At 39.6% G+C, this 16,790-nt stretch overlaps 2 protein-coding genes across 3 annotated transcripts in view; one reads left to right on the forward strand and one right to left on the reverse strand.

Moving 5' to 3' along the window:
• Positions 1 to 4,118, reverse strand: part of PKP4 (plakophilin 4) — a 245,229-nt gene extending 241,111 nt beyond the window's left edge. The window contains exon 1 of one of the 2 annotated variants that reach the window (XM_004743897.3): positions 3,999 to 4,118. The gene's annotated coding sequence lies outside the window, so the exon portion shown is untranslated. Of the gene's footprint in view, positions 1 to 2,872; positions 3,032 to 3,998 lie in introns of those variants that run through there. The other variant, XM_004743898.3, reaches the window with a different exon arrangement.
• A 348-nt stretch (positions 4,119 to 4,466) lies between these two features.
• The window catches only part of CCDC148 (coiled-coil domain containing 148), a 235,562-nt gene continuing 223,238 nt past the window's right edge, over positions 4,467 to 16,790 (forward strand). The window contains exon 1 of the mRNA XM_004743903.3: positions 4,467 to 4,780. Within this exon, the coding sequence (XP_004743960.1) occupies positions 4,756 to 4,780 (25 nt within the window). The 5' untranslated portion in view covers positions 4,467 to 4,755. The remainder of the gene's footprint in view (positions 4,781 to 16,790) is intronic.

Here is a 16,790-nt window from a genome sequence, read left to right on the forward strand (position 1 = left end):
CTGGCAGTTTATGAAGCCTTACATCCAGTTATGCTTTAAGTTTTACTTCCTCACTCTCACACTCTGAAGCTATTTGTAGTTACAGTTTGGGCATGAAACAGTTACCTAATTTTCCAAACACAATCAGTCCACTGGTGTTCTGCATCAGATTCTTCTTCCCCCTTCAGTGCAGGAAAGGCACTACAAAACCATTTAATACATTGAAGAAGTCATTATCTCCCAGTACACTGAAGGCGTGAAGGCAACTTCCCAAAGTGTCATATAATTCCATGAATGTTTACGCCCTAGAATAACCCTATAATAACCTCTATTTTATCTTCCAGTTAAAAATGAAAATATTACTTCATTACTACGATTCCATTTTACAAATAAGCAAATTAGGGATTTACCTCTTGGTTGAAACAGGAGAAGAATATTAGAGAGCACTCTCAAAATATCTTAATATTTCAAAGCAGTCCAGTGAGACTGGACTTCTCAAGTTATTCGCATCATCTAGGATACAAAAATTCTCTATTTAAATCAGTTCTTGGCCAACAACAAGGAAATAATTCAATTTTAAAATTGGCAATAACTGGATTTTTTAATTAAGTGAATGTAAAAGTTTTAAATTTATTTTCCCAGTTTGCTTAGAAAAGAAAAAAAAACTGCAGTTCTGAATTAATATAGACTTAATTCAAATACTCAAGGTCATACAATTGCTAAAGTTTTTATTAAACTGAGTTTGAGAGTAGTTTTTTTTTTTAAAGTCTCAATATATAAGAATTACAGAAGTAGATGAAGTAGATTTGGCTTATTCAGCTTATAAATGCAGTATTAACATCCCTCCACCCCCTCCATGAATACCAACTGCTCCTACTTCCTGCTTACCTTCTCTTTTGCTTTCCATCCCTACTACCCCACTCCACTATCTTCCTTCAAAAACAGCATAGGTAAAAATTAAGATAACTGGGGGCACCTGGGTGGCTCAGTGGGTTAAAGCCTCTGCCTTCGGCTCAGGTCATGATCCCAGGGTCCTGGGATCGAGCCCCACGTCGGGCTCTCTGCTCAGTGGGGAGCCTGCTTCTTCCTCTCTCTCTCTGCCTGCCTCTCTGCCTACTTGTAATCTCTGCCTGTCAAATAAATAAATAAAATCTTAAAAAAAAAAATTAAGATAACTGGACACCTAGATCCACAATTTAGGATCTTCAGTATAACATACAATACATGAAATGCTGCACCTTCTCCTTACATAATAGTGGGGGTTGGTGAGGGAGTATACTTTGGCCAAAACACAGCTTATGTTATTGGTTGTGAATGTTACTAGTTTTGAAACTTCTCCTCAAATATCTATAACTAGAATATATTTCTAAGTGAAAGCCTACCTTTACTTGAAGCAGGTAAAATTATCTGCACATTTATATACATTATCTATGCACCTGAACCAGTTATTTCAATTTCTAATGTAGCAGGGAAACTGAATGTGCTTTTACTTTCTAATCTTCACATCAAATCAAATAAGCAGGTGCTAAACTCTGCTGTAATGTGATATTGTTACATAACAAGTTTCCTGTTGGCATCTATAAACACCTCCCGGTATCCTATACTATGTTACTAACTCTAATTTAGAGTTAAATCTGTAAATTATAATATCTACAGATTAAGTATATACCTGAAAAACAATGTGGCAGGCAGAAGACACAACCTTTCCCAGTGCAAAGTTTTTTTTGTTTGTTTGTTTTCTTCCATTTTTCCTTTCTGCTGAATCCTTAACCAAAAGATTCTCATCTTGTACTTTTCAATGCATTTGATCCATACAAAGTAGGTACTGGAAGACAGCTGAGACCATCAACCTATTATTTTCCTGAATCTGATACAAAAATAACCAAGTGTGGAGAGGCATATAGTAAACTCAACCTCCAAAACAAAGTGTCAAACAAAGACACACACAGTATGCTTTACAACATCCAGAAACCTTATTTTGGACATCAGTTGTTCTCATTTTTATGTTACCATTTCCATAAGTGCTTCACAGGCACCAGAAAAGAAGATACTTCCATATCAATATATTGTATTCAAAGAGAAAAGCAGTCTTCTACTTCCCCTTTTAAAATAAAATAATCTAAGCCCAATTCTAGAAAAGCACCCTCTGTCAAAAATTTGTTTTTCTGCATTAAAGAAAATAAAATTTGACCAAAAATGTATATGAATCATTACTGATTGTATAATTACTATTCTTTAAAAGTTGGAAGACTGTATTTATTTTTTTCAAACTTAGTAACAAAAAGAACTGCGACCTCAACTAATAAATCGCATCTCGAAATATACATGATTGCGTTGTCCCTGTGTTACTTCCAGTGGTAACTGACACGCCCCGAATTTAACTGTACCAGACAGTTCTATCTGTCCCATCGCTGACCAAACACTGCTTCTCTGTTTCTATTCATTATGTATTATAAGAGGTCTAAACACAACCCAGCATGACGAGAAAAAAATTACAATTCTTATGACAGCAAAGTGATGCATTCAAGTTCTCTCTTGCAGTACATCCCTATCCGTGAGCATTAACAGACATTTTTGATAGAGCTAAAATGCGTTGGCTGCAAGCTCATTACTCTAAGAACCTTGGGCACCTTTCCTGAAGGTTTTCAGAAAACCCTCGTAAAAACCAGGCACTATTCAAACCCTGCAAACCAAACTTGCCAAGAACCTTGTGCAACGATCAATAACCTTGGCTCCACCACCAACCGCCTCAAATTCACGGTCCCTGAGACCAATGCAGCAAAACCCAGGCAAACGGCTAGCTAAAGCCCGAGAACTGCCGCGCTTCCCCTCCGCGCCCTCTCTGCCGCAGGGAGAGAGGTTAAGGGAAGAAGAGGAGTGGAGCTAGGCTCACCAGCTCCGAAGATGCTCCGGTGACCTCTGGCTGCGTGGCGAGAGCTGGGCCGGGAAGGCGCTAGTGCAGCCGCGACGGGCCGTGTGGACTATGCCCCTGGTGCATTCCTCGCATTCCTGCACAATCTGTCGCCAGCCGAGGAGCCCGCGGCGCGCGTTCCCCCCCTGGACACACACACCTGCCTACTGCTGCGCCCCGAGTGGCCACGGCCGCCGCGGCGCCTCTACTGCCCGCGCTCGCTATTTGTCGCACTCAGCCAACACGCAGCCAAATCCCAGCCCCGCCGCTCAACCCCTTGCTTCCCGGGTCGGGGTAACAGGGAGAGGGCCAGGCAGCCCGAGCGGTGGGCAGAGACACCAGAACCCCTTGGGGGTTGCGGAGGGGGGGGGGTGCCGCAGCTCCGCTTCAACTCCTGGCAGGGTGAGGGGAAAGCGGCGGCGGAGGAGGGCAGCCGGGGAAGCTCCGGGCTCGGTAACCCGGAGGGGTGGAGCGTGAGGATACGCCGGGAAGAGCGAGGGGCGCGCTGGCCAGAGCGGGGTGGGCAGGACCTGCAGGAGCGCGGGACTCCGAGGGCAAACGCGAGACCACGCAGGGAGCCGGGGCGTGGGAGGAAAGATGGGGGCCAGGATGCAGGATCTGGGGCTGGAGGGACGCACAGACCGCCCCGAGGGCCGGGGAAGGCGGGAACCCCACGGTGTTGGGGGCGCGGGGCGGCGTGCCAGGCGGACAAGAGCGGGGGAGCCTCGGGGCAGACGTCCGGGAGGGTTCTGCGTGGCGCTGAAGTTCGGGGCCGGGGGCTCTGGATCCGAAAATGCCAACGTGGGGAGGGTCCTGCGCGGCGTGCAGTGGAGACCCGGGAGAGTAATAGCCGGGAAAAGCAAATGGAGGGTGAAACTTGTGCGCCTGCCGGGGGGAGGGGAGCAGGCAGGCGAGTGCGGGCAGGAACACGAGGCGGGGCAGGAAAGCCGAGGCGGCCGCGAGGCGGTGGGGACGGAGTAACGGGAGGGAGGCGCCCGTCCCCCCGCGCGCCCCTCACGGGCAGGTCCGGGCTCGGGCACGAGGGGGCGAGGGCCGGGGGTCTCGGGGGCAGGAGTCCTCGTGCCCTCCCGCGAGCTCGCACACTTACTTTCCAGGTTAGGCTGCGCCCGTCGTCGCTCGGAGAATCAGGGACATCTGCGCCGAGGGGTCGCCGCTGCGGCACCCGAAAAAATTAAAAAAGTGCCGCGGCCGAGCGGCTGCCCGCCCCTCCCTCCCCCACCCGCCCCCTCCCCCGAAGCGGCTCTCCCACCACCCCCGACGGCGGCGGTGGCCAACTTGCCCCTCTACCCGGTGCCCATGGTGCCGCCTCCGCAGCCGGCGTCGACACGGACTCAGCCCCGGAGCCCCCTCTACTGCCCAGAGGCCGCCGCCGCCGCCCGCCCAGCCGCCAGCCCGCCTGCCCAGCCAGCCCCGGGCTCCCGGGAACGTCAGCACGCCGCCGTCTCCGGACCTGCTCCCCGCCAACCCCATTGGTCGGAAGGAGAAGGCTGGCCCTCCCCATTGGCCCGGCCCTCATATTGAACCGGCCAATGCGAACTGCGGTTTCAGGTCGCCATAGAGACCGATGCTGTTAAGAGCGAGAGGGCCTGAAGAAGGTGGGGAGTGAGGCTGAAGGTGTCTCAGGCTTTGCGAGCGGGAGGGGCTGTAGGGAAGAGGTACATGGGGGATTCCTGCATGCTGGCTCTGAAACCCGAGGCAGCTTGTGCTTTGGCTTCCTGCCAACCCCAGCTGTGCGTGGTAGGGTTTGTCCCTCATCTCACCTCGAATCCATGAGAGTCTAGGAGTGGGCATTTCGTTTTTCCTGCGACGGCGAGCCCCTGAGACGTTGACCTTTGACCTTTGACATGTGTGCAGCTTCTGCTACTCCAGGTGAGTTTGCACGCCATCTCTTAATTCGCTGCTTCCCGACGTCGCTGATCCGCCCGAATACTACTTGTTTTTCGTTCAACCACTCCCCTTTCCCTGGGGGCGGATCTTGCCTCAAAATGTTGGGTCTAAAAACTTAACAGACTTACCTCAAGGAGACTCAAAGAATATTTCCTTGGAATGATATTTTGGTAAGGAAACAGGCTGACGTATATTGTGTTAGTTATCATTGAGTCATCACATCAGATGATGTGTTCTCTGGTTCTCCAAGCAAACCTCTAATCTCGCCATTGAAGGATTTTTATTAAAGACCCACCTGTGTGTACATTATGCACTGTGAGCTTGGCAGGTGCGCGCTCTTTCCCCTAAGAGTTTTCAGAGTGAGGAAAGACAGGTGACAAAGTCGATTCTTCATGCCTGCTGGTGATCTCACAGAGTAAAGAGAATAGTTTACAGTTGAGAGGTGCTGTTTTCTGGGTATTTTCCAGTTTACCTCAAATTTGAGAAAGAAATGAACTGAGACATGCAGTTAGTACACAGAAAAATCTTGAGCTTTAATAACAAGTTCTTTGCTTTCCTTTAGTCACTTTGTGCTTGTTTGTCAATACCAGCTGTTTTTTTGTAAATAACTTTGATATTTAGATACTGGCTATTCAAGTGGGTCTTCATGAAAATATTACACTTTTAAGCATTTTATAGCTCTCTAATGTAACCACTGACATTCTTTTGGTGATTTTGCCATGTTAGTAAGATGTAAGAAAGCAATGTTTATGTTACCACCCTAAAGGGACCATATTTTGTGAAAAAGCTGATAGGATTTTGGAAATACAAATATCTATTGAGAGAAACAGATGAGTGTGTGTGCAAGCTACATAGGTCTAACTACTGTATGGAATTTTAAGTTGAATAATATGCTTTGCTATTAGTTTTTATCTTACTATAATTGGAAAATTACATAAATAGATAAGACTTAATATGGTGCTTTGATTGGAGAAACATCTCTCACAATTTGTAGTAAAATTTAAACCTAGTTGATAATCCTTTGCAGGGTTGATCTGTGGAAGAAAACAGTTGAACATATGAATGTTCCCCCTAAATATTTCTAAAATGGAAAAGGAATCAGCAAGGACCATAGTGTGTGCTTGTCTCATGCCTTGCCATCGTGGAAGTTTGCACATCATGCTTTTTATTTCTGGATTTTGTATGTGTGTTTGTTTTGGAGAATTAGAAAAAATAAAATGCAAATTGTATGACTCATTTTTAATGTACTAAGAAGATACCAATGATTTGGTTTTAAAAAACATCTAATAATAATGAATAGAAGATGTGTCTAATGGAAAGAATTATACTGATGTTTCCTTTATTCTTGCCTTGGGCTAGCGTAGAAAGAAGAAAACAAGAATTAATTTTTCTTTTACTCCAGTAATCTTTTCTTTCTGTATTTTTCTCAGATCACATGTGATGAGTATTTTGATATTGTATTCCATGTTTGCAGTGATTAAAATGTCACTAAAATTTGTGAATAAAGTCCCTTAAAATGTTGCTATTTGACATTATTATTATTAGTTATTTTTTGTAATTCTTATTTGCAGTTGAAAATTTTCTTTTGAACTTGCTCCTGTACTACCATGCTTTGCTGGATAAAGGCTAAGAAATCACTTTGTTCCAGTGAAAGTCTATGCTATCCAGACTTGGCTGGGTCTTCACCAGTTCTCTAAATTCCTTTCTTCACCAGGAGGTTGATTAGACAGAACACTTAAGCAGGGACATTATCCAAGGCACTTCTCCCAACCTGTCCCATTTCTGCTCTTCTCAAGTCCCCACTGTACTTTGTCTTCTTCCAGTTCTATAAACTGAGGATCCATCATGAGGTTTCTCTCTTTAACTCTCCTAAACCCGATCTCAATTTTTATACCTGAATCACTTACTTTAGTCCTGACTGCGAAGGAGTGCCACTCTTCTGTTCTAGACTCATTATCCATTTCTACTCCCAAACATGGGCCGTCTTGTCTCCCCAGGATTATCCTCTATTGATCATAATTTCTCCCTTAGATAATATGTTATTTTCTCCTCCAAAAATTTTTCTTCCCTACACCTTACAACATACCTGACCATTTGTGAAACCACTCTTCTTCAGCCTACCTCCCTCTCCATCTTTTGGCTTTTCTTCTCACCAAAAAAAAACAGTCTGAAGGGACTTTATTTCTTTCTTTTTTTTTTCTTTTTTAAGATTTTATTTATTTACTTGACAGAGATCATAAGTGGGCAGAGAGGCAGGCAGAGAGAAATAGGAGGAAGCAGGCTTCCCACTGAGTGGAGAACCCGAAGCGGGGTTCGATTCCAGGACCCTGGGATCATGACCTAAGCCGAAAGCGGAGACTTTAACCCACTGAGCCAACCAGGCACCCCTGAAGGGAATTTCTTAAGGCTTTTATTTTTTAACCTTCAATATCCTGGCCCTTGAATACAACTGAAAAGATTCTGAAGGTTTTGCACTTTCTTCTCAAAATCCTAACTCATTTTGTCAGTAAATTTCTCTCCTACAAAAGGGCCTTATACTTGCAAGTTGCAGTTCCTTAATTCCAGATTTCCAGTGAAGGGTAGAAACCATTGTCTCTCACTCAGAGGTTCCATATTAATGCAAAGGAACAACTTGAGAAGAGGAAGCATTTAACCTGCTAGCCAAACCACCTAGGTAGGTGGGTCTTACTACTGGGAAGAAGTGTGGGAAGAGGGGTCTCTGTTGAGCCTGACTGAATGTGGATTTAGGGCAAAGTTCTAAAGACTGAAGAGGTTTTGGTGAGCATCACCTTCAAAAAAAAAAAAAGTAAATTGCAGAAATCAAAAGGATTTTTTTTTTCAGTTACCATCTCAGGAAGAAGTCCATCAGAACCTTTCACGATTATGAAAACTTTGTAACTTTCCAGTGTTTGTTATTTTCATATTAGCTCATCATGATTAGTATTCCTGAAAAATAATAGCAGAGGCAGCAAGGGAAAGGGGGAGAGCAGAAACACTGGCTCCTTTCTCATTCTTGGAAGCCTATGGAGAAGGTAGAAGAAGTAAATACGAGAATTCCAAAAAACACACTAATTGATAGTTGCTTTTTTTGTTTGTTTTTAAAAGGGATGTTAAAACAGAGGCAGGTGGCAAATGAAGGAAAGAGAGCAGTGAAATAAACTGGTCCTGAGAATGGCTGCTAAAGCTTAATAATAGTTCTGCTCAGGATTTCAGAATCGACTGTGTGCCACCTCCAGACTATTCTCTGACTATACAAATCCTCCCCTGCCCTTAGAGGCCCAGCCCAACTGGTACCTCTAAAGCCTTTCTGAAAATTTCCCCCCACCTTACTCGCACCTCTGGAGAAGGTGATTTCTGTCTTAGTATTTTATTGTGTCACTCTCTACCCCATGGTATGGTTATTTATGTGTAAGCCTCCTCTCCTAGAAGACAGGATACATGTAATAGTTATGACTGTATAACTATTGAGGTTATAGTTATATAACTATATATAGTTATATATATATAACTCCATAGTGCCTTGGACTACTAAAGTATCTCCCACACCAAGAAAAGCCAACACTCATTAATCCTTTTATTCAGTCCTTCAAAGAATTTGACTTCTAACAATGAAAGCATAGAATCAGTAATATAGGGAGGTACTTACAAAAAGATGGGACTAGAGGTTCAATGTAGAGAGGTGAGATAACTTATTACAGAGCAGAGGAGAGGTTTCTGTGGCGCAGCCTCCCAAGGGAGAAAAGCTTTAAATCTTATCGCTAAGAGGACCTATCTCTGCCACTCTATGAGGGAGGGACTGTGTGAGAAGGACTGGCTGCATGTGCTTTGGGATGAAGTTACCACACTGAGAGGTAAAATTCTATGTTTTGGGAAAAGCAGTTGAAACTCAGCTTTGTCAAGCAGATTAAATAAGAGTTACCTACATTTTTTTCCATCCAAAGTATCCAGGTTGCTCTGTTTTTTGGAACACCGTAGAGTCCTGAGAATGTAACAACTTTATAAAATCATTAAGGCATCAAACACCTGGTAAGTGTAATAGACATGTTTCTAAGTACTTATATCCACAGCCACTGAAGTATGCAGCCCTGCAAGCTTCCTGCAAGCATCTGGCCATGGTATCAGCCAGAGAGACCTGATTCAAATGTAACCAATTCACTGCAGACCATTGGTCATAATCTATAACAATGCCAATCAGATTCATTTCCTGGAAATTTGGAATTGAGAGAACAAGTGAGCTAGAGAGAGCCCTGATGTTTTCAGGGCTCCTATTCTCCCCACAAAGCCCGAATACACTTCATTTTTTAGTATTCCATGAACTATCTGTTTCTCATAGTCACCCCAATACTTTCTTTTCCTGGTTTGCATTTAGTGAGTCTCTGTTTCTTACGATAAAAAGATTTCATTACAATATTGTGCAAATATCTGACATCAAACCAGAACATGTATTATGACCATCTTACTGTACTATGAAGAATAACAGTCTAAAACTGTCTAACAAACTATAAAAAATGACCTAGTTTTTTAGTTCTAAATATTGCCAGTCTCAGTTAAAAGAACTTTATTTAGTGTGGTGTCTATTACTCCCCACTCCCCAACCTCAAAGCCTTATATTCTTCAACTCAGTTCTCCTCCCATGAAATTGGAAACAAAAGAAGAACTTTGAGAAGATTAGCAATATGACTGGTTTTTTAAAGTAGAATCACTTGCCATGCTACTAATGCAGAAAGAAAAAGTTAGAATTTATATTTATTTTATACATGTCTAGTAATTTTTTAGAAACAGGGCTAAAAAATAAATATTAGATAGGAAAATTTGCCAGAGATATCAGTGACCACATAGCTCCGTGGAAACAGATTCTGAGATCTAATTTCCAGCAATTTAAAGAAAAGCTTTCAAGAAGAAAACCAGAATTGATCCAATATTGCTATATACTTAGCTAAAATCATAGAGTTTTCAACAAAAAATTTTGAGACATGCAAAGAACAAAACAAAACAAAACAGGGAAGAATAACCCAAATTCAGAAAAATACGTAGCCAGTGGACATGCTCAGGAGCCCACTAGTTGGATTTTGTAGGCAACTAATCCAAATGAGCTACTTTAATAAATACATTTAAAAACTTAAAGGTAAAATGACTCAACAAATAGGGACTCTCAATAAAGAAATAGAAAGTATAAAAAAGAAATGAAAACTACCCACTCTGATTAACAGAGAAAAAATGTTTGAAGAAAAATGAACAGAGTTTCAGAAACTTTGTGGAGGAGCTTGGAGTACAAGAAAGAAAGGAAGGATAGAAGAGTATATAAAAAATATTTCAAGGGTGCCTGGGTAGCTCAGTGGGTTAAGCCGCTGCCTTCGGCTCAGGTCGTGATCTCAGGGTTCTGGGATCGAGTCCCGCATCGGGCTCTCTGCTCAGCGGGGAGCCTGCTTCCTTCTCTCTCTGCCTCTCTTCCTACTTGTGATCTCTCTCTGTCAAATAAATAATTAAAAAAAAAAAGAAGTCAATTACTTTAAAAAAAATTTCAAGAAGCAGAAATCAAAAACTTCCCAAGTTTTATTAAAAAATTAATCTACAGATCAATGAAACCCAGCAAATCCTTAGTAGACTAAACATAAGAATCAAAGCTAGATATATCATCATCAGATTGCTAAAAACAAAGACAAGAAAATTTTGAAGCAACAAGAGAATAACAACTCGTTATGTTCAAGGAAACCACAGTAAAATTAGTAGCTGACTTATCATCAGAAACAGAAGAAGCCAGAGAGCAATGGAAGAATAGATTTGAAGTTCTGGAAGAAAAAAAACCTATAGATCAAGAATTCCATATCAAGCAAAAATGATCTGTCAAAAATTAAGATTACAGGATTCATAAATGTATCTATGTTGAAAGTGTACTAATTACTGATGGAATCCATTTTGTTTCTAGCATAGAGCGAAGCCTAAAGTGAAAGAAGGCTGTCAGACAGATGCGGGGCACTTGGAAAATCAACAATTTCCATTTGTAAAGTAGTTCTAGACTCAGTTCCAACCCTGGGATATCAAATGATCACCACACCAAACTGTTGTATAAGGTATAGATTTGAAGTTATTTTCCTTAAATAAATACCGTGAAAGTATGACTTCAGTAGTGTCTTAAGTCCAGAACTATCTGCCTGCTTCATAAAGATGGGAATGAGCTGATTAGAACAGTAGGGGAGAGAATATAAATAACATACAAGAGTTCTCCTTATATCCTATCTTCCAACCATAGCACCTAGCCCTTCTCATTCCTGGACACCTGTTTCCTTTACAAACCAGGTCAGCTAACTCTTATCACAGGGCTTCCACACAGTTTGTTACAACTTCTGTGCATCTCCCATCCAAGTACTAACCAGGCCCGACCCTGCTTAGCTTCCGAGATCAGACGAGATCGGGCGCGTTCAGGGTGGTATGGCCGTAGACTTCTGTGCATCTCAAGTTGGATTAGGGCCATAAGTCAACAGCACCTGCTGGTACATTATCTTGTCAGGAACCACAAGGCAAGAAATGCCAAATTTTTCTGTCATTTAATCGCTTTTAAAAATGAGGAAAAAATGATGAAAATAGATGAAGAAAAGGTAATTGACAAGATAGAACAACCCATTCATGATACAGATTTCCAACAAACTAGCAACAGAAGGGCACTTCCTTGATGTGATAGAGTGCATCTATGAAAAACCTATAGCTGTCATCACATTTGTGGTAAAAGACTGAATATTTTCCAAGATTGAGAATGAAATGATATCCACTCTTATAATTTTTATTCAACATTGTTCTAAAGGCTTTAGCCATTGTAATAAGGAAAGAAAAATAAATTAAAGGCATAAAAATTACAATGGGAAATTTAAAGCTATCTTTATTTACAGATAACATGATCATATACATAGAAAATTCCGAAGAAAATTCAACACAAGTAACACTAGAAGTAATAAATGAATTTAACAAGGTCACAAGATATATACGATCAGTACATAAAAAACAATTGTATTTTCATATGCTAGGAAATAGCAATTTGAAAGTAAACTTGAGGAAACAATTCCATTTATAATAACATAAAAACAAATATATACTGAGGAATATATTTTGGAAAAGTATAAGATCTCTGACCTATAGATTCAATGTGATCCCTATGAAAATACCAGCTAATGCTTTATATAGAAATCGATAAGCCAGTATTAAAATGCACATATAAGGGTGCCTGGATGGCTCAGTGGGTTGAGTGTCTGCCTTCAGTTCAGGTCATGATCCCAGAGTCCTGGGATCCAGCTCCACATGGGGCCCTCTGCTCAGCGGGTAGTCTGCTTCTTCCTCTCCCTCTGCTGCTCCCCCTGCTTGTGCTCTCTCTCTGAAATAAATAAATAAAATCTTTTAAAAAATGCACATACATGGAAACAAGAATAACAGCTCCCTCCAAAGAAACCCAACAGAGTAGGAAGAATTGCAATATCCAATTTAAAAATTTATTAAAAAGTTGCAGTAACAGAATATAGTATTGGCATAATGATAGCCATGTAGATCCATGACATAAATAGAGAGAGAGTGCAGAAATAAGTCCTTACATTTATGGTCAACTGAATTCCAACAAAGATGCCAAGGTAGTTCAGTGGGGAAAGGGGTGTCTCTTCATGAAGTGCATTGACTATCCATATGCAAAATCATGAGCTTTTACTCTTACCTTACAGCACACAGAAAAATTAACTCAGTTTGCATCATAGACCTAAAAACTCAAATTATAAGACTTGGGGGCACCTGGCTAGCTCATTTGAAAGGGCTGCAACTCTTGATATCTGAGTCATGGGTTCAAACCCCATGTTGGGCGTAGAGATTATCTAAAAAATAAAATCTTAAAAAAATAAAATTATCAGACTTCTAGAAGAAAACATAGTACAAGATTTCTGTGACTTTGCTTTAGACAAAGATATCTTGAATATGATACCACATCATGATCCATAAAAGAAGAAATTGATAAATAGTACTTAATAAAAATAAATTTTTTAAATAAAACTTTTGTCTTTCAAAACACAAGAAAATGAGAATATAAGCCATATAAGCCATAGAATATTTTCTTTTTTCTTTAAGTTTTTTGTTTTGTTTTTTCTTTCTTTCTTTTTTTTCTTTTTATTAATCTCTATCCCCAGTGTAGGCCTCAAACTCTTGACACTGAAAACAGGAGTCCTACATCTTCCCACTGAGCCAGCCAGGTGTCTGGGGAAAAATATTTTCTAATCATAGTCTGATAAAGGACTTATATAGAGAATATATATTGAATTTCTAAACATGAAAAGTAAGAAGGCAAGCAACTCAATTTAAAAATGTGCAAAATAAATTTTATTTTATTTTTTCAGTATTCCAAAATTTATTGTTTATGCACCATACCCAGTGCTTCATGCAATATGTGCCCATGTGCAAAATATTTGGATAGACATTTCACCAAAATGTTATATAAATGGTTAATCATAATAGAAGAAGATACTCGACATAATTAATCATAAAAGAAATGGACATTAAAACCACGATACAGGGGCGCCTGGGTGGCTCAGTGGGTTAAGCCGCTGCCTTCGGCTCAGGTCATGATCTCAGAGTCCTGGGATCGAGTCCCGCATCGGGCTCTCTGCTCAGCAGGGAGCCTGCTTCCCTCTCTCTCTCTCTCTGCCTGCCTCTCCATCTACTTGTGATTTCGCTCTGTCAAATAAATAAAATCTTTAAAAAAAAAAAAAAAAAAAAAAAAAATAAAACCACGATACAACTATATAACCACTACCATGGGTATAGGCAAAAGATTAATAATACCAAGTGATGATGAGGATGTGGAAAACTGGAACTATCATAAGCTGCTGGTTTCCACTCTGGAAAACCACTGGATGGTTTTTTAAAAATATAAGTATAAACTTACCATATGACTCAGCAAGAAATAAAACCACATGTCTACACAAAGATGTTTATATCAATAATATCAGTATTATTCATAGTTGGAAAAAAACAAAATAATCAAAATGTCTATCAAGTAATTATTAGATAAAATGTGGTAAAAATTATTTACTTATTTTAGAGACAGAGGTTGAGTGGAGGGAGGAACGCAGGGAGATGGAGGAGGCAAAAGAATCTCAATTAGACTCCATGTGTTGTGTACCCAGCTTGATGAGGGGCTCGATCTGATGACCCCGAGATCATGACCAGAGCCAAAACTGAAAGTGGGATTCTTAGCTGATTGATCCACCTAGGTGTCCCAAGACCACATGTTATATAATACCATTTGTATGACACTTCCAAAAAACAAAAAAAAAATAGACAAAAAGCAAATTAGTGATTGCTTTGAGCTGGGATGCAAAGATTGAATGTAAGTGAATATGATAGAACATTTTCAGATGATGGAAATATTCTAGAACTGAAGGGTGGTAATGATTGCACAATTCCACATTTATTAAAAATAATCACATTGTATGCTTATAATGGCTATATTTTCATGGAATATAAATTATGTCTCAATAAAGCTGTTACAAACAAAAACTTTAAAAATGATGTAAGCATATCATCTTACTAACATCATCTTCTAACATGATCTAAAATCTTCCAAATACCATTTCAGTGGATTGAGAAGCTGTTTGTTAATTGTTAAAAAAAAAAAAAAAAAAAACTTGCAGGGAAAACTGATTGATAGGGAAGTCAGAAAATTATTAGAGAAAAAGCCTAAATTACAACCTTAGTATAACTATTGGTTGGAGTTGAAATTTGAGTGTCATAATTGAGTACATGAAGACAACTTTGTATTTCTTCCATATCTTTTTGTGGTATTTATTTTAGCTTTTATAGCCCTTACAGCCAAGTTTGGGAATAAACTGATGTTAAATTTGAATCTTTCTATGACCAGGTATTAAATCATGATTTTCAAGGTAATGCAACATTTTCCATCACAAAACTCTCACTAAAATTTATTTAACTTACCAATACTATAGGGGCACCCGGATGGCCCATTTGGTTGGGCATCCAGCTCTTGGTTTCAGTGGGGGTCATGATCTCAGAGTCATGAGATCAAACCTCACATTGGGCTCTGTGCTCAGCAAGGCATCTGCTTAGGATTTCCTCTCTCCTTTTGCCCCTCCCTCCCTCAAATAAATAAATCTTTTTAAAAAATCACTAATATATATTTCAGTACATCTTTTTTTTGTACTTGTGGATTGTTCTTTGTGTTTTATATGTTAGGACATTACATTTAAGTGATTTATAATTATGTTTGGTAATAGAGGTATGTGATTGAGAATGTTTACAGACCTCATTTTTAATAGAACATCTTTAGATAAAATGTACATTCTTTCCCTCTTGTTCGCTTTGTTTCTGTTGGTTTTTTAGTTTTTTCCTACCACAGGTGATATAAATCTCTGGAAAACTACATTCTAATTTTTTGGTGTTTTCATTGTCTTGAAGATCAGTTAGATCAATTACCTCTATCAAGTCACATTTGAATTTCTAACATCATTAGAGTCACTAATCATAACTGTGATCCATCTTGAGAGAGGTGAAGTCTCAAGTGGTATTGAGAAGAGTATTCTTTTGACACAGCCAAATGATGTAGAAGTGAGACATAACACAAATACAGTAGAGAGAAGGCTAAGGAAATTGCCATAAATAGAGAATTTGAGATAAGAAAAAAATTCCACCCACACAGAATTAATTCATTTCTATGGTCAATAGAAAACCTGATTTCAAAACTCTAGGCTTTCAATGATTTACTATTTGGCTTTGGAAAACTCATTTATTTTTCCACTGACTGCCCCCACATTAATGAAAATGGGGCATAAGATACTTCTCCTTTCTCACAAACACTACTCATTAACTTTTAAACCTAAAAAAAGGGAAATATGTAAGCTTCTGAACTTCTAGTATGAGTATAGTACTATACCTATCACAAATACAGGGGTCCTTGGTATCTAAGAGATTATATGAGAAAAGATCTCATTTCTACTTTATTTCAGCTTTCCTTTTTGCTTTCTTCCTTCTATTTTTCAGCAAGTTAAAAAAATTTTTTAATCAATTACCATAGTCTGAAATGCCACAGATGATAACCATCAGCATTTTATTAACTTTTAAATCTCCCCTTTTTGAAGTCACTATAAATAATCTTCTCATAGACTTAGGTGGTGTATCGTAATCTCATTGGGTCAAATATACTTAAATTATAAAAATATTTTATCTAATTACCAGTTTTCTAAAATTATAGAATTTTCGAGCTGGGAAGAAAATTAGAGATTACAAACCAGCATTAACACTGGGTATATAACTTTCACCATCCAACCTTTTCAGTCTCTCTAGTAAAGAACAAATTAGTATGACTTAGACATTTCACTCTTTGCTATACATACATGTGTGACTAAATTTTTCAAAGCTCAAATAATTTCAGTTTAAAAATTTGTGTAGGGATAAAATATTAGAGGTAAAAAAATATGCATTTATGCCAAGAACTCTCTTCCTTGCATTTATAAATGACTACTTTATCTTCATTGCTCCTCTATAATACTATTTGACTATTGAGAAGATGAAACTTTAAGAACTTTAAGGTATTTTGTGTTTATTCTTCAACATGTTGAACATAGAGGTGGTGGTCCTTAAATTGAGTCAAAACCTATTGACCACCACCTCTGTTTTAAAAGCTGACAAAATTTGTTTGCTATAGTTGGTGGAAGAGCATTGAGCTCAAAAGTCAGGAGATCTGGTTGGGTTCTAGCCTCAACTATGCTACCTGTTTCCTCACGTCTTAGACAAGTCGTTTAATCTCTCTGGCCCTGTGTTTACTGATCTGTAAAATATATCAGTCACACTCAACTCTTTTCTGGGTTTAGGTTAATTTGTGTATTATGAAATGCATGATCTCATTCTAAATCTTGGCTTTGTTTTCTTTATTTTCTTGAAGGAAATTTACCACAAATGTTTATCACTTGGCCCTTGAGTCTATTTCCACCGCCCTCTTTCTTCTCATGTT

Source organism: Mustela putorius, unplaced genomic scaffold (genome assembly GCF_011764305.1).
Source record: "Mustela putorius furo isolate JIRA1106 unplaced genomic scaffold, ASM1176430v1.1 tig00003869_pilon_pilon_pilon, whole genome shotgun sequence".
NCBI lineage: Eukaryota > Metazoa > Chordata > Mammalia > Carnivora > Mustelidae > Mustela > Mustela putorius.